At 36.8% G+C, this 25115-nt stretch overlaps 1 protein-coding gene and 1 non-coding gene across 10 annotated transcripts in view; one reads left to right on the top strand and one right to left on the bottom strand.

Annotated features, from left to right (window-relative positions):
- The window catches only part of LRRC36 (leucine rich repeat containing 36), a 74590-nt gene that overhangs the window by 29503 nt on the left and 19972 nt on the right, over positions 1-25115 (bottom strand). For 7 of the 9 annotated variants that reach the window (XR_012075717.1, XR_012075716.1, XM_006203689.3 and 4 more), the window contains exons 6-13: positions 16623-16750; positions 14975-15026; positions 11681-12118; positions 8884-9173; positions 5464-5629; positions 4370-4515; positions 2728-2851; positions 230-344 (exon numbers count right to left, since the gene is read on the bottom strand). Coding sequence is in view for 7 of the 9 variants with exons in the window: in XM_006203689.3 (XP_006203751.2) it covers positions 230-344; positions 2728-2851; positions 4370-4515; positions 5464-5629; positions 8884-9173; positions 11681-12118; positions 14975-15026; positions 16623-16750 (1459 nt within the window). In the remaining 2 variants the exon portion in view is untranslated. The remainder of the gene's footprint in view (positions 1-229; positions 345-2727; positions 2852-4369; positions 4516-5463; positions 5630-8883; positions 9174-11680; positions 12119-14974; positions 15027-16622; positions 16751-25115) is intronic. The other 2 variants (XM_072967547.1, XM_072967546.1) reach the window with 2 other exon arrangements.
- On the top strand, positions 19473-19545 carry TRNAS-AGA (transfer RNA serine (anticodon AGA)). The gene has a single exon. It is a non-coding gene; the product is annotated as a tRNA-Ser (tRNA).

Below are 25115 nucleotides of genomic sequence, written 5' to 3'. Positions count from 1 at the left end.
ATTGAGGTATTGTAACCCAACAGTGCCAGCAAAGATATTTAGTAGTTCCTAGTGTGTTCTGGAAAATAGTATTTTTATCCCTGAGCTAACTGGTCTGGATATAGGTGGTTTACACACAGGACAGAGTTAATTTGAAAAGTATATAGATATTAATTTGCCAAGTAAAACAAAGAGATAAAGGAAAGTAAACATCTGCTTCCAGAAGCTAGCTAGATAGACCCAATCCTACCTCTGACTTTCGTGGAGAAGGGCCACTGTCTCCTCCAGCTTTCTCAGCTGGGCAAGCTCCTGGTTCAGGTAAGCCACTTGCATGTTCAGCTGTTGGTTTTTGCACAGGAGATCATCTACAAAGGTTACAGTAGCCAGGGGGTGAGCAGGATTCCAAGCAGCTAGTTTTTGAACAGAGCTTGGGTGGTAAGGTGGACATCTTGAAGAACTGGGGGCTCCACTACACCCACCTCCACATTCCATTCACCATTCCTTCCCTTGGAGACAGCAGATATGGTGGCAAGCATACGGGATTTAGCAACAGACATATCTGAATTAAAATTCAACCACTTAATACTGCATGTTAGTCCACTTTTCTGAGTTTCACTAGAGGTAGTAACCCTGCCCCACAGCACTGTTGTAAGGAATCAGTGAGACACCTGTGCAATCAACAAATATTAGGTCTCTCTGGGGAAATATACACAAAATGTTATGATAAATCACAGAGAAAAAAATGTGACAATGAGTGTGTATATGTCCATGAATGACTGAAAAATTGTGCTGAACACTGGAATTTGACACAACATTGTAAAATGATTATAAATCAATAAAAAATGTTAAAAAAATAAAAGCGAAAAAAAAACCCAAATATTAGGTCTCTCTGTATTCTCCATTTTAGTTCCTGAATGTATGTCCTTCACTCCATATGGACTATGTGAAAACATCTAGAACTGTGTCAGGCACATAGTAGTAACTCAATGAGTGCTTGCAGAAACTGGATTTGTGGCCAAGGCATTCATACTTAGTTTTCCAAATATGATACCACTGCCTGCAACAAGATAGGCACAAGTACAGGAACTCTGGTCCTAAGCAAGTTAATCTTCTAGAACAGTGCTTCTTAAACTTTAATACATTTACAAATCACCTGAAGGTCTTGTTAAAAAAAGAAGATTCTGATTCGGTATGTCTGGGGTGAGGGCAAATATTCTATAGGTCTAACAAGCTCCCAGGTGATGCTAATGTTCTGTGGCTCACATTTTGAGTAGCAAGTTTCTGGAAGGTGGAAATCGGCTACAACAGTTGTATTTATCACCAGTAATCCACAGTAGAGTACTGGGCCTCATAGCTGACTGAAAGGAGGTATCTTGTGAACAAACACCTGTTTATTTTCAGCATAGGTAAGTGGAGACTGATTCTTGATTATTCAGACTTATAAATATCAGATAGTGATGCGATTCAACTCTGGAAATTCAATGTTGACTTCCAAGTCAAATTTCTTATATAAATCCAAATACCCATAATGTTTGTTTAGCAGTGCTGAGATAGTTTATTAATGTTAAGGATAGACTTTATCTACCTAAACTATACCAATAATACAGTAGTACAAATCAAGACTTCAATGGGATATTTTCACTTGCTATAATAGAAAAAATTAAATAAATAACCCAGTGTTGGCAAGGGTGGAATGAAAAGGCATTCAAATACATACTTTTTGTCAATGTGAGTGTAAACTGAAATCACCTTTCTTGGAAATGATTTGGCAATGTGTAACAAAAGCCTCAAAAATGTCCACATCTTTTAACCTATTAATTCTACTTCTAGGAATATCTCCTAGGAAAATGGTCTAAAATGTAAACAAAGGTCTATATACATAGATGTTAACAGCTGCACTATTTATCATAGCATAAATATTAGGGCTCAGCTCCATCAGAAGAGAAGAAAGAGAATCTTAGAGAAGCATTTTCACTCTAGGGTCTTTCCTTCTATATCAAGTCTTTTGAACGTTTGGAAATCTTAGAATTATTTACAATGTTATAATGTCAGCTTTATTTTTAATAGCTAACATTAAAAACAACTATATAGAGGACTAAATAGATAAATATGATATATTTGTGTGATGTTATAGGACATGCCTATGCTATTAACATAGGTTGTAGAAATCAGATTGCCTAGGGTAGAGAGTAGGGGAAACTGCACAAGGGTCTGAAGGAACTTTCTAGAGTAACAGAAATGTTCTGTATTTTCATTGAATGGAATTAAATGAGTGCATATATATATATGTCAATGTCATCAAACTTAAAATGTGTATATTTTGTTGTATGTAAATTATTTTTAAAAAAATCAAAACATAAATTTTTATTCTGAGTTAAATATATATGTATAAAGGTATGGTGAAAGAAAATATACCAAAAACACTAATGGTAGTTACTGCTGGGTAGTGGGGTTATATTTTCCTTATATTTTTCAAGTTTTTTGAAAAGAACACCATCTTCTGCTGTAATCAGAAAAAATAAGTGTCATTTCCCGAAATAATGACAATAATAACATTTGTAAATGCTTTACACTGATAAAAGAGTTGCATCTGGTAAGTTAAGCTACCTGCATTACAACTCTCTGAGGCAAATTATTGTTTCCATTTAGGAAGCCATGTGAGCTCTGGATAATGAAGATTATTAACTGGGTCATCTATAAACAAACAGTTGTCTTGGAATGTACCACATGTTGCTTTCCTGAACTTACCAGAAGTGTGGGACTTGTGCCCACTCACTATTGAGGTGGTAGCACCTTCCTCCAATTGCTGGATTTTTTCTGACAAAATGAGGTTTTCTTCCAGTACTCTGACCAGTTTTTGCTTCAAACTTTCCTTTAGGTTAGAAAACAAAATACAGAGGGGAGGGTATAGCTCAGTGGGAGAGTGCGTGCTTAGCATGCATGAGGTCCTGGGTTCAATCCCCAGTACCTCTATTTAAATAAATAAATAAACAAACCTAAGTAATTCCGCAACCCCCCCCCAAAGCAAAATACAAACACATTAACAATCTGAAATTCTAAAGAGTGCTTTTAAAAAACTGAAGGAATCTTTTCTCTGTTTGGTGATAAACTGAATGTGTTGCAGAAAAGTGTGTTACAGTTCAGTGTTACAGCTCAGTTGTGACAGCAACCTAGATCCAGGCAACAGACCAAGCAGCACTCGGAGAGTTGGAGAACTCAGGTTTATTATGCCAGCAGGCCCAGAGGGGTTAACACTCCAAGCTCTGGACCCTGTCTGTAGGTTTACATAGGCTTTTATAGGCTGCCAGCTTACACTTTGCAACATCATATGCAAATAAGGTATAACAAAAGTTAACTAATTAGCAACAAGCTTTGTAGAAATGGACCTATCAGGAGGGAGAGAAATAACCAATCAGGAGTGAAGGAAATGGACCAATCAGGAGTGAAAGAAGTAACCAATCAGGAGTGAGTTCCATGCACATGAAGTACTACAAATGGACCAATCAGGAGTTAGCTCAGAGAACCAACAGAATTTTAGGGGTAAGTTCCACTTTCCTAGAAGTAAGCTGTTTCAGAGGCAAAAAGTGAGATAGAGCTGCTGGGCCAGGGAACCAAGTGGTGCTGTCAGGAGAGTAGTGGCCCTGCCTAGGGGTCCTGTCGGTCTTTTTTATGGGGCTTCCCACCTCAAATGGAGGTCAGCATCTCTCTGACTTTCTCTCTAGAATTTTAATGCACTGGTAAAATAGCTCAAGCGCAGCAAACAAATTTACCACATAGAACTGCAATCTTTCCTGTGAGTTATCCACTACTCTTACAGAACAAGTGGTCATTCTGACAAGTGGCCAGCATTCTGAGTCCCCTATCTGAAGTTTCTAGAAACTGAACTTGATGTCTGAAAATCCTCTTATGTGAAGAAAAGGGGGAAAAAACTCTAAGAATATGAGTCCGTTCTTTCTCTCCCAGACAGAGCCAGTAGCCTGTTGCTCTAGGAACAGCCCCTGATTTAGGGCCCTCTGCTCCATCAGAAGGGAGGAAAGACAATCCCAGAGACATCTAACTTTCCTCGTTGGAATCAAACCATAACCTTCAAGAATAGGGTCCTAAATGTTTTCATTCTAGGGTCTTTTTTTTTTCTTTGTCCATTTCAAGTCTTTCCTTAGAATTTTTGGATTAGGACTAGGACTAGGGAGTCATCCTTGCAGAACCTCCAAGTTGTCCCTGCAAATTTTGTGATCCTGATTTGTGCAGACTGAATTTTCTCTATTTTGGTTCATAAATATCTAGGTGTTCATGGTGATGGTGATCTTTATGGCACAGAGCTGTTCTAGTCTTGCTGCCCCATCTTTTTCTAGTAAAGGAAGAGTAGGAAAGGAAGATGAAAGCAGCATACCATGTCATTAGGAACCCGCTGCCCAGCCTCCTTCAGTTCCATCTCCCTCCTGCGGAAGGCTTTTGATGTGTCTTCAGATTGTGAGCGACACCACTGCTGAGAAGGAGCAGGGACTACCAAAGTCAGAAGCAGATCTCGGGCAGGACCTGCCAAAAATTCAGGTTGGGCACACGGGCCAATCTTAAAAGCCAAAGCACAGAATTCCTAGTTGATAACTACGAGCTCTGTAGGACAAAAAGGTTTAATCTAATATCCCCTTTTTACAAGAATTGATTAAATGGCTGCAAGAGGTGTTTCATGATGGAGATAAAAAATTATGTCCCACATCTATGGAGAAACAACAGCAGACCCTCATGAATGCATACTCTATGCTATTCTCTGATCACTGATGAGTGGCTCCTGGGGATAATTTCCTACAAAACAAGAGCAAAGGATCATTGTGGGAAGGAAATTAACTGGGCTAATACTTCTCCTGCATGTCCCTTTAGAAATTAAAAAAAAAAAGTTAAGCCCAAACAACTTTAGTTTCCAGTTTTTACTTAAACGTTACCACCACCACAAGCTCCTTGAATTCTTCTTTGGTTAAACAACAAATAAACACATGGGGGAAATATTTGCAAAACTGTTTTCCCCCAAGTTCCTAAAAAAGAAATGCTAAAAAGAGTCCAGGTCATTTAGTTATTTGAGTTTTTCAAATCATAATGTTTCAACGGGCTTCTCAGAACTCTGATGATCAAACCCAATTTCTGTTGCATTTACTATTGGCACTTTCCTAAGAATCATAAAATCCTTTTGTATTCATTAACACGACCATGCTTTATTTGACATCTCATCACTCTATATATTACTCAAAGACTACCAAAAAACAACTCACAGGAGGAACAAGACAATTGGTACATGAGAGAAGACTGCTGATAAAAACAAACAGGGAAGAAAATTATGAGAAAAATGCAGACTTGTGTTGCTGAGAAATATTGGTAAGTGATCATGAGAACAATTTCCCCTGCAAGTTAAGGAGGCTGAGTGGGCTTTTATTGGAACACAGAGCAAAAGCAAGATCCAAGCCCTTCTCCAGGAACTGAGCATGTACTCACCAAGAAACTTCTTGTTGAGAAGTAGGGACCCGGAGCCATTCCAGTGCTTATCCACAAGCTCCAGGAGCTGTCTGAGGACAGTGGCCACATGGGAGGTTCTGGCAGAGACTGGGGGGCTGTGGTTTCCAGGCAAACCATGCAAACTGCCCAGGTCACTAGAGGGAGGCTCAAGAAAAAAAAGAAAAAACAACAACCATTTGTCATTCTTACACAATAAGGGAAGTAAGAGTCCAAACATTTAAAATTAAAGTGTTAACATTAAGAAAAAGAGAGAGTTGGTTTCATCTTTTAGTTTGGATTTGAATAGAATATTATTTATGTACAAGGCAAATACAGTAATATAAGGATAATTTCCAAGGTAATAGTATCCTCTATCATAATTTTCTGTAGATTTTCAGAAGAAAACAAAAAATGTTTTAACACCTATGTCTATGGCTCGAGGTATTATGTTACATAATATGGAAAGGTTAAACTACAGAACGTTTTTTAAACTATTATATATTATACATAAAATGGGGAGTAATTTAAAAGTTATACACTCATAAACTTATATTTATTGTATTAATAGATAATAAAAATGTCCTATAACATTTTATTTATTTTTTAAAACTCCTCTTTCTTTCCTTCTTTCTTTCTTTCTTTCTTTCTTTCTTTCTTTCTTTCTTTCTTTCTTTCTTTCTTCCTCAGCCTTTTTTTAGGGGGGAGAAATAATTAGGTTTTTATTTATTTATTTTTATGGAGATACTGGGGACTGAACCCAGGACCTTGTGCATGCTAAGCATGTGCTCTCCCATTTAGCTGTACCTTCCCCATGAGTGTCCTATAACATTTTTAATGTTATGTGAAATATGATTTTTAGACCCAGTACTAAAGATACTTTTTATTCAGTAAGAATATTATGTATATAGATGTATAGGTAGAGCTGTCCAGTAAAATTCCCAATTGTTTTTTATTCATTCAGACATGACTAAATATATAGTCATATACATCATATCTATCTACCAATCTTTTCTGTAGGGTCTCAAGGGACTTCAATAAAGCTGATATATATCAAAAACAACCAATTTATTTTCTCAATCTTTGGCTCTTTTGATATAAAAACTATAGCTGATTAACTAGCTAATGCTGTCATATCTGACAACAGTGAAGCAGAACACCAGACAGTGATATTTATGACTTGAGTCACACATGTGGCCTCTGATTAATAGGGAAAAGCATTACAAGTGTGATTAACATTTATTCAACAGATCTGTACTAAACACTGATTATGTGCATTTAGAGTTCTATGTAAGGACTATGAACATATGAGGAAGTAAAAGATGAGGTCCTTTAAGAAGTTAACAACCTGATTAAGAAGAAAAGTCATAGAAAGTATGGTTATACCACAAGCCCACTTTAGAAGATCCTGTTAAAAACAAATATTGGCTTTTCATGTATTGGTAATTCTGTACAAGTATCATGGAGCAACTTAGAAACTTATATATGTCTTTACACATTTTCTTTCATGTGTCACAATGTGGTGAGAGTTGGAGTTATTATGAACTTTGGAATAATTTTATTATTTTTTATGAGTGAGCCTTAATTTTCAGCAAATTATGCCTCATGGTTTTTAAAAAAATAACTTTTTGGGGGCTGCACATAGGTCAGTGGTAGATCATATGCTTAGCACGCATGATGTCCTGGGTTCAATTTCTAATAACCCGATTTTAAAAATTAATTTTTAAAATTTGTCTATGATTCTAAAGTCAGTTGGTCAAAAATAAATTTTCTAATCACAAATGCATGTTTGGTTTAATTTTGTGTGTCATGGGATTATTTTTTATAACTTTAAAAATGCTTTTTTTTTTTAGCAATTTTCTGACTTATACCTTTCTACAAACTTGACAGTGTATTTCTTTTATATTTATATTCAAGCAGCTCTTTTATAACTTTTCATATAAAGAAATATAGTATCTAACAGGAAAAAAGAAATAGGAATTTTTAAGACAATCCAGAAAAGTGCATTGATATTTTAATTGCTGTTTTAACAATACAACATTAAATAGAGGTGAAAAAATTTCCTAGAACATATCTTATTAATATAGCACCCAAATATCCTAAGTGATGCTGTACCTTCACCTTAAAAACACTAACACCCAGTGCTCTTGTCTGTAAAAATAGTGGTTGAAAAGGGAAAACAAAAAGGGACCCAAAAGTCAAAAGTATTACAAGACTGCCCTCTTTGGTGCACAAAAATTATAACCACCTCCAAATCTTGAAAATAGAATAGGAAGTATTTAAAGGGTAAAAAAATAAACAACCAAAAAAACAAAAATCAAACCAAACCAAAACAAACCTTTATAAATCCATGCCAATGTGCAAAAAGATTTCCGACAACTGAAAAGTAAGTGAGTAGAAAACAGTTGTTTTTGACCAAATCCCCTGTTTTCTCAGAAGGCAGTAAATGATTTTTTTTTTGCTTTTTTTTTTTACAATTGAAGTATGGTCAGTTTACAATGTCATATCAATTTCTGGTGTATAGCATAATGTTTCTGTCATACAGGCAGTAAATGAATAAATGGTAAATGATTTATATGACAAACAATTATGGGCTCAAGGGAAGAGAATGCCCTGAGAGCTATGATTCCTTTAACTAATGAGAAAGCTTCATGATGAAAGTAGGACCTGGAGAAAAATTAGTATTCAAACAGATAAGAGGAGAGTGGAAGGCATTCTCCATGGAGGGATGTATGCAAAAGCAGTGACAAAACTTAGTTACTGTGTAAGAACTGAATAATAATGAAGTTCTATTGTATAACACTATTATACTACAATTTTATAAAATGAGTTGTATATGTGGGAATGGTTCTTGATTTGTTGTTCATTCTCTGAACCAACACTCAACTAAAAATCCCTTGGATAATCTAGTTCATCTTCTGTTTGCTGCTACTTTGGGAAAAAAATTGTAATAATTTTAATTTCTTAACAGAAAAGCAATGCTTTTAGAAGAAACGTCCCAAGCAAGTTAGTCATTTGTGGCCAAAGCAAATATGTAAACACAGTAACAGTATAAACATCAATTCCACAGAGATCACTCTTCAGTCAATCCTGAGCCCCTGGCAACTTCTACATTTCTTCCTGTGGTAAACTCTATCTGTGACCTCTTACTATCAAAGTACTTGCCCACCATGTTTATGCTCTGGAAGTAGATTAGGGACCCTTCTCCCTGAGACAGAAATGAGGAAATGTGGCAGAAGGAGAATGACTTGCTTAAGAGCAGAAGAATCACAGGCTTTGGCCTGGCAGTATTATCCACTGACTTGTAAAAATCCCTTTGAATTTCCACTGCTCTTGATCAGAACCACCACACCCAAAACAGAACCCCATTGTGGTCTCATATCTGATGTGTTTTTGCACAAGCACAAACAAGCCAACACTTGCCTCATTGCCTGTAACATCTCTGAAACCATGCTTTGGATTCAGGGTGGCAAGGATATTGTCCTTCCGTTTGAATCCTCTCCTTGATGGGCTTAATGACCTCTTGGTCAAACTCTCTTTGTTTTCTGAAGTCCCAGTAGGAAACAGCAGTGTTCGCAGAGAGTCTCCCAGGACAGAGTTGTTTGGGAAAGAACCATGTGCTGGTGTTACATCACCAAGGCTGGTAGATAATTGTTGCTCTACATTGACCAGCAGAGAAGGGTCACTGTTGAAATGGGTTGTGGCATACAGATCTGTGAAGGAAATAGGCCAGGAGATGAACCTGCCCTTCAACTCTCTTATGTCTCACTTCTATCCTTGCCCTGCCTGGAGTCCAAGGGTCATAATAACCTCTCCCTAGTTTATATACCCTCAACTCTCTGGATACTTTCTCTCTCCCTCCACCTAACAAAACCCCAACTCTGGTTAAATCCAACTGTCTACATACTCTAAGCCTACACCAGAGCAGTGGGAAGTGGCTGGAGAACAACATGCTCTCTCTTTTACTATCTTCACTTTAAATTCATAACCAGTATCTTAACTGTGCCCAGCTATCCTAATACATTACTCCTATCAATTTACTCTTCTATTCTTTGAGATCACTATTTCATATCTCTCTTCCCTAACTTCCAACATCTTCTTCTCCCTCCTCACTCTCGGGTGCCGATCTCTTTATTTCCCTGAGCAAAACAGAAGCTATCAAAGAAAACATTTACATGATAATGCCACTAAATCTACCAATTCCATCTGTATTTGTATCTGTAAATTCTCTGTCTTCCTTCTTGTTGTACCAGATCAGCTGTCTGTGCTTCTATCTAAGGTCAACCTCTCCACTGGTAGACTGGATTCCTTCTCCTCTTGATTAACCCTCAATTTTTTTCCCCTGTAATTTTCCCTTTTCTATACTGAATCATCAATTTTCCCTCTACTGGATCATTTCCACCATGATATCCTTGATTCCATGCCCCCTTCCAGCTATACTTCCATTTCTTTGCTTCTCTTCACTGCAGAACTCCTTGAAGGGGTTGTATATATTCAGTACCTCTATTGCTTCTCCTTCAAATCTTTCTTGAACTCACCTCAGCAAGGCTTTTATTAACCACACGTCTCCTGAACCTGCTCATTGTGTTGCCAAGTACCATGATCACTACTCTGTCCCAGAAGTGTTAAAGACATCTGATGCTGTATTTATCACTCCCTTCTTGAAACATATTGTTCACTGGGCTTCCAGGAAACCACTCTCTCTTGGCTTTTTTTCTCCTACCTTACTGGCTGCCTCTTTCTTGCTCTCCGTGATAGTTTTGTCTTCATCTACTAGATTTCTAATTGTTGGAGGGCTCAGATTAGTCCTTGGATTTCCTTTCTATCTATATTCACTCCCTAGGGGAGATTTCATCCAGTCTCAGTTTTAATGCCATTTATACACTTTGAATTCCCAGGCCTACCTTCTTCCCTGAACTCCAGACTAATGCCTCTAATTATCAAAATTGGCATCTGTGAGAAGTTTCAATAGGCAACTCAAACTTAAGATGTCTAAGATCAGTTCTTGATATCTACCCTAAAGTCTGTTCCTCACACTCTTTTCCACTTGAGAAAATGGTAACTCCATTCTTCCATTTATTCAGACTTGAAATTTAGGAATCATCCTTGACCTCCATTCTCTCACACTTCACCCTCAAACCACCAACAAATCATGGAGTGTTATCTTCAGAACATATTCAGAATCTGACTATTTATCACCCTCTCCACTGCTGTCTCTCTAGTCCAAGCTACCATCATCTCTTATCTGTATTCTATCTATTTTTTCTATCTTTCCTCCCCATTGTCTATTCTCAATCCAGCAGCCAGTGTATTTTCAACTAAGATCATGTCACTCCTCTGCTACAAACTCTCCAACAGCTTCTGATCTGACCCAGAATAAATGTCTGGCTACCTGAATTTATCTATACATTTCACCTTGCTCACTCTGCTGCATAAGCTCTGTCCTCCTCACTGTTACTTGAAATGCCAAGCATGTCCCAGCCTCAGGAAATTTGCACTTACCATTTCCACTGTCTAAAATGTTCTTTCCGCGGTTATCCACACAGCTCACACTCTCACTTCATTCAAGTCTCTACTTTTATGGCATCTAATCAGAGAAGCTTTCCCTGACCATTCTCTCTGAAACAGCACCTCCTCCATATTACTCTCTATACCCTTATATTATTTTTCTTCACAACACTTATCATAAGCTGATATATATTTATAACTTTTTTTTAATCTGTCTTACCCCTTTAGAATAGAAGTTCCATGAAAGTAGGGACCTTTTTTATTATAGTAAAATATACACGGAACATTATTTTTGTTTGCAGAACTAGAATAGTATCTGGCACACAGTAGGTATTCAGTATATTTTGCTGAATAAATAAATAAATAAATAACTGAAGTGGAGTGGTCTCCAATACTTACCCTGAAACTAGCTTCTTCTGAAAATGTAACTCAGAAAAGAAGTGACTGTGGCCAGAGAAGACTAGATGTTACTAGAAATATGTCTCAGGATGCTGTTTAACTAAAATAACATATACTTATGAAGTTTGCATTTCTACAAATTTTCTCTAACATATCTATCATGTTAAACTCATACCCTGCAGATTTCTGGAGGTTCTGTGGACCACTAGTGACCATGAACTACAATATAAGAAATGCTAATTCCAAAATTTCCAGTTATACTTCAATCTTCGTGCCTATAAAAGAAACCTATGAACCGAAAAGAAGCTATTACCTGAACTAAGCTTCAAAAGCCTTCCAGTGCTGGAGTCAGGGTTTGACAGAGAAGTCAGTAAGTCTCCACAGGAATGGGATGTGGTGGCCTTCACGTTATTTGAAGGCTTTGTGCTATATTCTTGGTAGTTCTTGCTTCTCTGAGGCCTTTTACCAAGACTTCCATGCAGGGATAGATTTTGAGAATGACTATCATAATTTTCTAGACAAACATCTGAAGGTAACTGATAGGGATGAATCTGGCTAGAATCACCAACATCCAGTCGTTTACCCACTGAGACATCATGGGTAAGCTGGTAAGTATCAGGTTTTGGTATCATGTCCTTTTCTGGAGAAGAACCTGAAGACTTACTGTCCAAAAAAGATATTCGGTACCCTTCTCTAACCATCTTCTCTGGGGATCGAACTGTAGACTGATGAGGCGAGTAGTGTCTGAATTCTAAACATCACCAAGGCAGGGAGAAACAAAATACAATGAGAATTCTTCTTAGGGTACCCCCATTCACTGAGTATATCTTTGTCTACCATAAAAAATTCTTAGGAAGATATGATTTATAATTTTGATAAAGGGTAGCATAAAGTGATGAAAGGACTCTTGCATGGAACAACAACAAAACATGCTTGGGCACTGTATAAACAGTAAAGAATCTGTGACATTCTGGAGATAAATTTCATGTCAACTTAATCCCCTAGGAATTTCCTTCTAAAACTGTAGTGTCAGAGTTTTCTATACATTATTTTCACTATTTTGGTGCACCCCCACATGATAAGAGTTGTGATCTTACATATCCAGTGTATAGACAATAGTTGGTAGGTCTATGATTTCAGTCTTCTCACAATAAAGCTAATCCCACTCCTACCCCACCTAGAGGATCTAGGTTCACACATTGGGAACCACTATCCTAAGCCAATTAAATGGTAGGAAATGCAAAACCTATGAAAACCCTAATCCAGCTATAAAGCATTTCTCTCAGACAGCTGTATCTGTCATCTCCAGAAAGCCTCAGAGTGGGACATGTAGAGCACCAGACAAAAAGAGAAGTCTTTGTGCTCTTTGGGGCTTTCAGAGATTCATATGCTTGAAGGGCTTCCTTAGGAAACAAAAAATACTATATCTGAGTTAGTCGCATTAACTTTAAAAAGTGTAATCAACTATCTTCTATCTCTATAGGACCCGTTAAGAATATCGATATTTCAACCAAGAGCCAATATATACAGTGGGGGAAAGGTTTTAGAACAATATCTTTTTGTAACAAAAAGAATCTAAGAACAAGTAATGAGATTAGATATTTCAGACTACCCCTCTTGTTGAAGATATTTAAAAAATGGGTTGATATAAGTTCTTAAAAGCATCAAAGAGCTAACAAGCTAGTGAGGAATTTCTAGGCCAAAATCTAGGAAACAGCAAGAATTCATACAGGTGAGTCTAGCACTTAAAAGTCACTTTTACCCTAAGGAGTTTTAGGGTGAAAGGTATAGAAGTCCAAGTTCAGGATCCATTCCCCTCAGCCCTCCACCCGATACACACACACATTAAGATGATGGACCCCTAAGCAGGATACAATCTTCAGAGTAAGGTAAACTGTAAACCAGCCCTTCCCTTATACACTGGTAATGCTGTTGTGTATCACCTGGGTGGTTCAGGGAACCTCAAGCCTTGAACTTAGATTAAGGTGATCCCCCAACCGATAGTGCCCTAGGCACCTGGTAGAAGCAAATGAAAATCTGATCTGAAAATATACCTTCATATAAGACTTTAAATCATTCCAACAAGTAGTTTTTAAAATACAAGAGCCAGCAAATAGCCAAAACAAACAAAAAAGGAAATGAGACAATACAGGTGAGAATGAGTAGAAAAAACCAGACAACACAGACACACAAAACCTCAGATTATGCAGTTAACAGATGCAGCCTATATGACAGCTATTTTTATTATATTTAAAGAAATAAAAAAGAGCTGGAAATTTTCTGCTTATAAAAAGTGACCCAACAGATTTGAGAAAGAATCAAAGTAAACTTATAAAACTATTGAAATTAAGAATTCAACAGGCAAATGTAACAGCTGATTAGACACAGCTGAAAAGAATGTTAGTAAATTTAAAGATGGGTCAGAAGGAATTATCTAGAATGCAAATCAAACCAAAAAAAAAGATGAAAAATATAAAAGAATAAAAGACAAAGAGGACAAAGTGAAAATCTCTGACATACATTTACTCAATCAAGAGTTCCAGAAGAACAAGAGAGAAAAAATGGTACACAATTTTTAAAGCACTTTCCAGAACTAATGAGATCAATTCACAGATTCAAGTGTAATAAATATCAAACAGGATAAATAAAAACAAGTCTACACATCATAGTGAAATTGCAGAAAATCAAAGATAATTCAAAAATCTTGAGAGCAGCCAGAGGGTAAGAAAGAGATTATCCTTGCAGAAGTGACAACCTTCTAGCTGACTTCTCAAAGGCAAGAACAGAAGATAGAAGACAGTGGAATACTTTCAATATTCTGAAAGAAATAACTGCCAACATAGAAATTTATACCTAGCCAAAATTTCCTTTAAGAATGATAGTGAAAAAAAAAAAAGAATAATAGCGAAGCAAGGGCATTTTCAGACAAACAAAAACTGAAAGAGTTCATCACCAGCAGACCCACACTAAAGGAAATTTTAAAAAATGTACAATAGACTAGAGGAAAATTATTTCAGAAGGGAAGTCTGGGATAAAAAAAAAGAAGTAAAGAGCAAAGTGGTAAGTACATGGACAAATTCAAATGAACATTGTATCTTGTGAGATTTTTAAAAATATAGAGAGAATTAAAATCCATAATAATAAAGATACATAAATCAGGAGGGATTAAAAGGAGTAAAGTACTTCAAGTTCTTTGAATTATCCAAGAGAAGAGTTAAGGTATTGATTAATTTTAAAGTTGAATAAGTTAAGGACACATATTATAGTTTTGGGAATAATACCAAAAGTATAGAAACAGAAACAAAAAATGGATGAATAAAAACATAATAAATCCAAAAGAAGGCAAGAAAGGTAAGAAAAAGAAACAAGGACTAGTCAGTCAATACAAAGAAGTTAAGAACAAAGGAAGTCAGAATATCCACTCTTCAACCAGAAAGGCCTCACAGGTCACTAAGCATCCAGGGCAGCCACTCAGCAAGCAGAAAAGAATTCATCATGTAGTGCTCCAGGACTACATGCCCCAGACAGCTCCATCTTCTCCCAAATACCCTCACATCTAGATTTCTCTGATTAGTGTAGAGAAAAATACTGTGAACAAAATATTTACCATCTTCTTGGTGATTGTCACTTGGCTTCTCTCTTCTTGCCACTTCCTGTATCTAAAAAAAGTTTGAAAGATAGGACAAGGGAGCCAATGTGTATTCAGACATGAGTTTACTAGATCAGAGGGGTTCAAAATACTTTCCCATCAGTAAGCAAGTCCATCCTTGAAAACTAGGGAAACAGACCTTAAAGTAAAGGTCCAGATTTAAGCCTATTTTAAAATAGCCACAATACAAAGAGATTCCAGAGTTGCTCTGGAGCAGGTAAGGAGACACGCTGAAAAGACAAAGTGTCCTTAGATGGTAAAGGACACACCAAGCAGTGAAATATTGTATTTTCTTTTAGACAGCTTAGCACATAAATTAGATGGTACCACCTTTTTCAGCTTATTTCTGTTTAAAGAACCCCCATACTTAATTTAACACTGGTAAAGCTAGTATCAACCATAGGAGCTACTGAGACTTTTTAATAGGCTGAAAATTAATCTAAGGCATAATTAAGCAAGGATTGTTATAAGGTAGACAGCCATCTAGAGTTTGCTTTTTTAAGAATCATCTTCAAGTATTTAGTATCTTTTTGGTAGTTATACAGAGAAAAAAAATCTTACTTCCTATTTCATAAACTAAGAGGATATATAGCAAGCTATTCAATTTCCTTTTTTCTCTCACTTCAAGTAGTAATTTCAAAGAAGGTTTTTTAAATCCAAAATGTGCTATTTACCATTAACTATAGACTATACTTTGTCTCCATTTCCTTTAAAACAATACCAAGATTTTTTAATGGTAATTGAAACAGTTTCTAAATTACCCAAGTAGAATCTCCAAAAACAAACAAAAAACCCCAACTAAATGCTAAACTGTCTTTTTATAAAATAAAAGTTATAAATCACCTGAAAAGAAATCTTACTATCTTTTCACTTGTAGTCTTGATTATCCAAATTATGCATTAATCAGTCTTCCCTCCTTTTCTTTCTCCTTCTGGCTATTTTCAGCAATTTTATTGCTCATAATTTATCAAAGAAAATGTAGACAAAAGGAGAAGTTGAATATAAAGTAATCAATTCTGCTTCCTGCATCATATGCATTCATATAAATAAGTAATGGACTCCCACCAATTTTTTCTCTAAAATCTTATTTTTAATTCTTCCCCTATCCTGCATGATCTCTACCTCTTCACTGACTGCAACTTCTATGCCATCTTTACCCCTTAACGTCTCTCTTTTTATGTTTCAATGAAGAGGATATACTGGAAAAGCCACCTTTGAGATGTTAGATTCAGTAATTAAAAGGCAGAGGTAGAAAATTAAAAGAAGCCAGTTAACAGGAGATGGAGACATTGGGTAGAGAGGAGAAATTTTAAAGCCAGCCAAACTAGTTGCACCCCTGTTTGAGGGCCAAAATGCCTGGAAAATGTGCTAAAGTTATATGCATAAATATACTACATTTGGTCAGGTAGTTGGGGAGAGGGAATGGGGAGACTGAAATTAATGGAGAAGGTCCTCTGCATCCTGTCTTGCCCTTTATTTTTAAAGGATCTAACATGCCTTTATCAAACAAGTCGTCTTAGACCTTCACAAATAATTTAGAGTCCACTAGATTGTGAGCATTAATCACTGACTAGCCAACAGATGAGCAGGAAAGTGAATATATTACCTGTGTCCCCAGTGGGAAAGCATCTAGTTTCTGATCTGGTATAATGTTGCCCTGGGTTGCAGAAGTACTTGTTAGGGAATCCTTTATTTCCCGATTAGGGAAGGGAATAAAAAGTCCTTTGTTTGAGTCTGTATTAAAAGAAAAGGCATATAATGATGTACTGACCAGTCTTTAAAGGCAACATGTCTTATGGAAAGATACTAGAAGGGAAGTCACAAGATTGAGGGCTAGTTCTGATGCCACCACTTGGAAACCATGTCAACTTGGGCAAATTGTTTAACCTCTCTCAATCTCTCTATTTGTAAAACAGTGATGATCAAATCTAAACAGTCTATCTCTTAGAATTGAGGTGAGGTTAGAACAAGATAATAGATATGAAATGGCTTCATAAATTATGAAGTGCTCAAGAGAAATTAAGGAGGTAAATCTTTTGCACATTTCCAAAATAAATATATAATGAACTTTGACACCAATTCAACAATTTCTAGCTACAGGAGGAGATGGCTGGAAATAGACTCCTAGCCTTAGGCATCTCCAGGGCTTTAATCAGCAGTCTGCAGTGATTCATCCCTTCAAACCAGCTTCTTTCTGCCTTGATTTCCTCATTTGTAAAACGAAAAAGACTCATCAGGACCTATTTTATAGAGAAGAATGCTAAATACTTAGGTCTGCCAGTATTTTTTTTCCCTATGATTAGAGAAACAACTTTATAAATAGAAATGTGAAGGAAAAGCCCAGCTGGGCTAACAAGCTAAGTCACAAATCTAAGTGCAACAAGTGTCGGATTACTGATCTGAGTTCTGCTGGGCTAACTCATAAATCTGAAGTTTAGTGTCAGTCTATTGGGCTAACGAGCTCAGTCACAAATCTAAGTGTGATAAGTGTCGGTTTACTGATATAAGTTCTGCCGGGCTAACTTGTAAATCTAAAGTTTAGTGTCAGTTTACTGGGCTAACAAGTTAACTCGTAAATCCAAGCTCAACAAGTGTCAGTAACGTGATCTGTTCCAAATTGATAAGCTCCAGTGTACTGATTCCTTGCTTTTTGTTGTTTGAACCTTATTGGCTAATAGCCCCATACTTGTAATTAACCCTATAAAACCTCATGTGCACGTCTTGGAGGTGCTCAGAGCTTCGGAGCAGAAGCCCCTCTGAGCCCGCCGGCGTAATAAATCTGAGTACTCCAACCCTCCAAGTGGTGCTTGTTTCTTGGCTGGCCTGTCATTTCCATAACAGAAAGGAAAAAGAAAAACTTTTATATCCTAGTCCTGGCCACCCTGGAAACTGTCATCAAGAAGAGCCAGTTAGGATTTCTCTTAGATTGTAATATTTGTACAAAAGTTTTTATACATTCTTGATCAATACTTATTAATTGTAGAATTCTGGGATTTGGGGTCTTCTGAGGGACCCATGGATAAAAATAAGAGGTTTTTTTTTAGGGAGGTTTTTTTCTCTAGTAGGATTGTGTAAGAATTAAGATAGTTCTGAAAATTTGGGCCTTAGTCAAACAATGTGCTCTTCTGCCAGTTCCCATGTGCAGGCTCTGGCAATAGAAAGCTACTAGAAAGCAGGGCAACTGAGAATACAGAGTGAGAATAAAGCTAGCCTTTTGAAAATCCAGCCCCTCAGTCTATTTGGGGCTTTAAAATGCTTCTTACTTCTGAGCTGCCTTCTGGGAGTGAAATGTCCTACTACTTCAGTACAAGATGTTCTTCTACCATTATAGTCGGCAGAACTGTTTTTCTCAAAGTGACATAAGCTCTTAAAGTTTATGTTCTCTGATTCCTTTGCATTAGTAACACAGAAGAAAAACAAGGTGAAGCAGAAATTGCTGTTTTTAACCTGATTCTTAGTAGAAAATTAGAATGGTTAACAAGCTGTTACTTTGGTTCACGGCTCTTCTTACTCTTTTCCTACAGAATAACACTTAAACTTCCCAGGTGTCCAAGACTCTGCTCCATCCTGGTTTTCCTACTATTCTGTTAATGCTGGCTTCTAGATTCACAAGTTCTTTTTCTTTCAACCTACCTCTTGGTTCAAACAAATCTCCCAAGGTCCAAACTCTTTTTTAAAAGCTGTCATACCTTCTCTTTGGTTTCAGCTATCACCAAAATCTGGATGAACCTAAATCTAAATCTCTTAACTCTGATCTGTCTTTTCATGTCCAGACTTAAGTTTTTTGAACTTACCCCCAAAGAATGCCCCACAGACAAATAAAAAGTCAGTATTTTCTAAACCAAGCTTCCAGGCCTACCTGTGCTTGTGGCCCCTACCTCCTACCACCCCTACCACCCCTACCACCCCTAACCTGCATCTTAATACTAGCATTACTATTAACCCAATCCCTCAAGATAGAAACTTGTTCTTTGACTCTTTCTCACTCATCTCAAATGTCAACCAATTTACTAAGTTTTATAGAATCACTTTTTTTGGAGGGGGAAATCTTCATTTTAATTGAGACATAATGCACATGCCATATAAGTCACCTTTTTACAGTATACAATTCAGTAAATTTTAATGTATTACAAAGTTGTACAGCCATTACCACCTTGTATTTTCATCATCCTCAGATGAACAAAATTAGCTGTCACTCTCAATTCTTTCCTCCCCATCAGCCTCTGGCAAACATCAATACACTTTCTGAACCGCATCACTTTGCTATACACCTGAAACTAACACAACATTGTAAATCAACTATACTTCTATCAAAAAATAAAAAAAAAACTTTCTGACCTTATGGATTTGCCTATTCTGGACATTTCATGTAGATGAAATAATACAATGATTGGCCTTTTGTGTCTGGTTTTTGTCAATTAGTATAATATTTTCAAGATATATATTGTAGCAAGGGGGAAGGCATAGCTCAGTGGTAGAGTGTGTGCCTAGAATGCACGAGGTCCTGGATTCAATTCCCAGTCCTTCCATTTGAAATAAATAAATAAATAAATAAATAAACAAACCTGATTGCCTCTCCCCGCCAAAAAAATTTTTTTTAAGATATATATTGTAGCATGTATCAGTATGTTAATCCTTTTCAGGCTGAATAATATGCCTTATACAGATATGCCATATTTTGTTTCTCCATTCATAAGTTGATAGACTTTTTGGTTACTATGGATAATGCTGCTTTCATTCCTGTACAAGTCTTTGTGTGGACATATTTTTTCATTTTTCTTGGGTATGTAACTAGGAGTGGAATTGCTGGGTCAAATGGTAACTCTAACTTTTTGAGGAACTGCCAAATCATCTTCCAAAGAAGCTATACCATTTTATTTTCCCACCAGAAATGTATGAGAGTTTGAATTTCCCCACATCCTTGCCATCCCTTATTATCTGTCCTTTTGAATCCTAGCTATCCTGGTAGGTGTAAAATGGTATCTTCCTCGTGGTTTTGATTTGCATTTCCCTGATGGCTAGTGATGCTGAACGGTCCTGGTTTTTACACCCATATAACCAGTATGATAAGACCATAATTTATTATCTTTTTACCACTGAAAATTGTTTGATATTTGTAATGACAGAGAAGTGGCTTTATAATGCTGTATAGGTGGCACAGAACTGACAGTTGGCTACTTCAGTTACCAATAATCTTAGCTGGATGAGGCCCTGCTTCATACATTTGGCCAAAAAACTTGCAATCCATCTGAGGTTGAAACAGAGATGCATTGCCCAGATCCCTTTCAAGAAAGGACTTGATTTGCTCTTCAGAGTCTGTCTTGGGTATAAAGAACTACCTCCTATGTCATGCCCTTCCAGAGGCAGTCCACATCAAGTGACTGAATGTGGCCCAGACATTTTAGCCTGGTATGGGACATTCTGAGGGGCAGTCCTTGCTCTAGAGCTCTCGCTCTGCTCAACCCTCCTTCCTCTCCTTCCTTTCGATGTTTATCTCTAAAAAACATTTTATACCCTAGATTCCACTGAGCTAAATTTTTAAGACCGGAAATAACTGGTCTAGCACCAGTCTTCAAAATAAATGAGGATTTGCCATTTCCTTTAAGTTGCTAATCCCCAATGAAAACAACTTAGTCCCTGACTTTTGAAATATTAACATATGATAACCATTGTAGATATGATAACAATGAAAGGAAATTGATAGTTTTTCCCCTACCATTTACAGACTGCCTATAACTTTAGTAACCTTGTATTTTTTTCCCCCTTAAATATTTGATGTGTATTTTATCCAAATTCAACTCTTTGAAGTTTTAGACTCCCTAGCAAGTAAAAACATTTAATGTTTCACCTCCAAGTTTTCTTCTCATATCCTCAAGGATTTAATCAATATGTACCTCTTCATTTACATTCACACTGCTATGATTGCCCTATGCCAGGACAGGTCCTCATTATTTCCCACTTGGACTACTTCCTCTAGGTGCTGCCCATTTAACTAAATCAAGCTTGAGTTATCTCTCTAAATCACACATTTAATCATGTTCCCACCTAAAACATCTTTGTTACCCATTTTCAAGAGAATAAAGTGAAAATGTTTAATAAAGAGGCCCTTAGCAACTTGGCTTTAGTCAGTCGCCTTAGCTTCAGCCACAAGCTGAGCCAGTTTCCTAATCTGTCACACCTGTTTTTGCTGCTTCTGTTATCTATATATTGAATGCCCAACAATGCCCACTGAATTCTGTCTGAATACCCAACTTAACTTGTCTCCTCTTTTGTGAAGACTTTTCCCAGTCCCCAGTCAGCACTAACTGCTATTGCTTCTCTCCGATAGTGTTGTTTTGTTTTTGTTTTTGTTTTTTGCAGGGGAGGTAATTAGGTTTATTTATTTTAGTTTTTCAGTAGAGGTACTGGGGAATGAACCCAGGTCCTCATGCATGTTAAGCATACACTCTACCACTGAGCTATATCCTCCCCCCTCTACCATAGTCAAACGTATGTCTCAGCCTGACTTATAACCTAATCAACTATGATAAATCTCTCTGGATTGGGAGTATCTGAATATTTGACACTATTGTGTCATTTCCCTATATGCCTAGCCTCTAACACAGGATCTGTCCAGTAGATATACACTTGTTTGCTGAATTACTCTCAAATCCATTGTGGCAGAGATTGCCAGTTTCCCCCCACCATATCCATTATTCACTTCTTAGAACGCCCAATGATAATCCTAGGTTGCTAACATCTGGATTTCTATAACAGAGAGAAGTGAACGTCTATCTTGTTTAAGCAACCATTTGGGGAGTTCTCTGATATTCCAAGCCTGATTTTTATCCAATTAAAACACCATCATGGCTAAACCAAGAGAAGAAAAGGATCAAGAGTTGGGAATGGGATGGAATTCAATGAGGTATACAGAAGACATTGACGTATCTGCTAGACAAAGGAATGAGCCATTGAGTGTGACTGTGGTGAATCTGTCTTTGCTATTTTAAAATAAAATATACAGTAGACTAGTATATTTTAGGTGTGATTCTATTTAAAGGAAAAAGGAATTGGCTAAAAGAGTGAGCAGAACCCCTTTCAACTCAGAGGAGTATAAGTGTACTACATGCATACACCAACCTGATAAATATAAATTATCTGTAGTAAGGCATTCATTGCTTTCCAATAATCTGACCTTCTACCTTCTACCCAACACAAACTTTCTACCCAAAACACATCATCACTCAACTGCCTCCATTACCTGCTATGCTCATTACCACTCTCACACAGCTGTTCACACAAATCCTGTCAATCTTAATGCCCTCCTCCACCTTTCAGGCCATCTCAGTTTACCCCAGGCTTTAAAGGCCAAAGGCCTTGTTTCCATATCTGCCACAAAACCTTTCTCAATTTGCTACAAGCACACTCGGAGCTTCTATAGCATATACCATCCACATCAGTGTTTCTCAAGCTCAATATTCTCATACACTCTGATAATATGAATCCAGTTTGAGGAACTTCAATTTAAGAAACTCAGTGTATAAAAAGATATTCTTAAAAGCAGATTATATTAGGTGACAGTTTGGCAGTTTCTTACAAAACTAAATACTTGGTATTTACCCAAAGGAGTTGAAAGCTTATGTTCACACAAACATCTGCACACGGATGTTTACAGCAGCTTTTTTCATAACTGCCAAAAGTTGGAAGCATCCATGGTGTTCTTCAGTAGGTGAATGGATAAATAAATTGTACTACATCCAGAAAATGGAATATTATTCAGCACTTAAAAAGTAGCTATCAAGCCATGAAAAGATATGTAGGAAACATAAATGTATATTACCAAGCAAAAGAAGCCAATCTGAAAAGGCTACATACTGTATGATTCCAACTATATGACATTCGGGAAAAGGCAAAACTATGGAGACAAGGGAAGATGGCAGAGAAGGAAGCACACTGCATCTCTCTCCCACCTAGGCAACCACGGGACTGGGAGAATTCTGCCTGATAACTATTTTGGAATTCTGGAGTCTATTAAAGGCTTGCAACTTCTGGGGGAAGGCTTGGAAGGTAAATTAGGGTTAACTTTGATTAATTTCTGTTTTTAGCAAAGTAGCAGTTACCCATCCCTCACCCCTAATGCAAAAGAATGAAGTTGGACCCTTACCTAACACATACACAAAAACTAACTCAGAATGGATCAAAGACATAAATGTAAGACCTTACACTATAAAATTATTAGAAGGAAACAGGGAAAATGCTTCATGACACTGTATTTGGCAATATGACACCAAAGGCAAAGTAATGAAAGAAAAAATAGACAAACTGAACTTCATGAAAACTTAAGAATTTTGTGCATCTAAAAACAACATCCATAGAGTAGCAAAGCAACCCACAGAATGGGAGAAAATATTTGCAAATCATATATCTGACAAGGGGTTAATATCTAGAATATATAGAGAACTTCTAAAACTCCATGACAAAAACCAAACAACCTGATTCAAAAGTGGGCAAAGGGCATGAACAGACATTTCTCCAAAAGATGATATACAAATCGTCAATAAGCATACAAAAAATACTCAACATCAGTGATCATTAGGGAAATACAAATTAAAAATACGAGACACCACTCCACACACATTAGGATGGCTACTATCAAAAGAAAAATAGAAAATAACAAGTGTTGGTAAGGATGTGGAGAAATCAGAACTCCTGTACACTCTGGGTGGGGATATAAAATGGTACAGCTGCTATGGACAACAGTATGGCAGTTGCTGAAAAAAATCAAAAATAAAATTACCATATGATCCAGTAATTCCACTTCCAGGTATATACCCCAAAGAAGTGAAAATAGAGTCTTGAAGAGATATTTGTACACCCATGTTCATAGCAGCATTATTCACAGTAGCTAAAACATGGGAGCAACCCATGTGTCCATCAACAAATGAATGGATAAGTAAGATGTGATATATACATACAATGGAATATTATTTACTCTTAAAAAGGAAGGAAATTCTGACATATGCTACAACATGGATGAACTTTGAGGACATTATGCTAAGTGAAATAAGTTAGTCACAAAAAGACAAATACTTATATGACATTTTAGAGCAGTCAAAATCATAGAGGCAGAAAACAGAATGGTGGTTGTCAGGGGCTGCAGGGAGAGAAAAATGGGAAATTATCATTTAAGGGGTATAGTTCAGAGATGGATGGTGTTGATGGTTGCACAGTGTTATGAATGCATTTAATATCACTGAGCTGTACGCTTAAAAATAGTTATGATGGTAATTCTATGTGTATTTTCCCACAATAAAAAGTTTTTGGAAAAAAACAAACAAAACAAAAATATGAAGATGGTAAAAAGATCAGTGGTTGCCAGGGGTAAAAGGGAGGAAGGGATGACTAGGTGAGCAGAGAGTTTAGGGCAGTGAAACTATTCTGTATCATACTAAAATGGCAGATATGTGTCATTATACATTTGTCAAACTCATAGAATGTACAACACCAAGAATGAGCCCTTATGCAAACTAAGGACTTTGGGCAATAATGTTGTGTCAATGTAGTTTCATCGATTGTAACCAAAGTACCACTCTGATGCCTGATGTTGGTCATGGGAGAGGCTGGGCATGTGTTGAGGCAGAACTCTACTTCCTGTGCTGCGAATCTAAAACTGCTCTAAAAAATAGTCTGTTTTTAAAATAGCAGACCAATATTCCAGAAGGATATTTTTTCTTTTACATTTCAAAAATATTATTCATAACTGCATCAAACAAAAACACAAAATTAAAGGGTCTCACACTGCTTGTGGACCTCTAAGATATATTCCTGGACTAGGAGTCCATAACCCTGAGTTTGAGGAATACTATTGCTCTGCATTCATTTGACATTTTCATATGCACTGCCTGGAATTGTGTTCCTTGGCTCTTTCATGTTTTTTTCATTTTTCTGATCATGCTGCAAATGATTCAGGGAATGGCAGCATTTTCTATTTCCAGAGTATATGTACCAGAAGATAAGTTATGTGAGTTTACAAAAATAGGAAAAAAAATTTTGGTTGTGGAACCAAAGAAGTTTCACTGAAATGATGGACTTTGAGTTGGGTTATAAAGAAAGCGTAGGA

Source organism: Vicugna pacos, chromosome 9 (assembly GCF_048564905.1).
Source record: "Vicugna pacos chromosome 9, VicPac4, whole genome shotgun sequence".
Lineage (NCBI taxonomy): Eukaryota > Metazoa > Chordata > Mammalia > Artiodactyla > Camelidae > Vicugna > Vicugna pacos.
The sequence above is the reverse complement of the archived record's forward strand: the minus strand, read 5'-3'. Positions and strand labels throughout refer to the sequence as shown.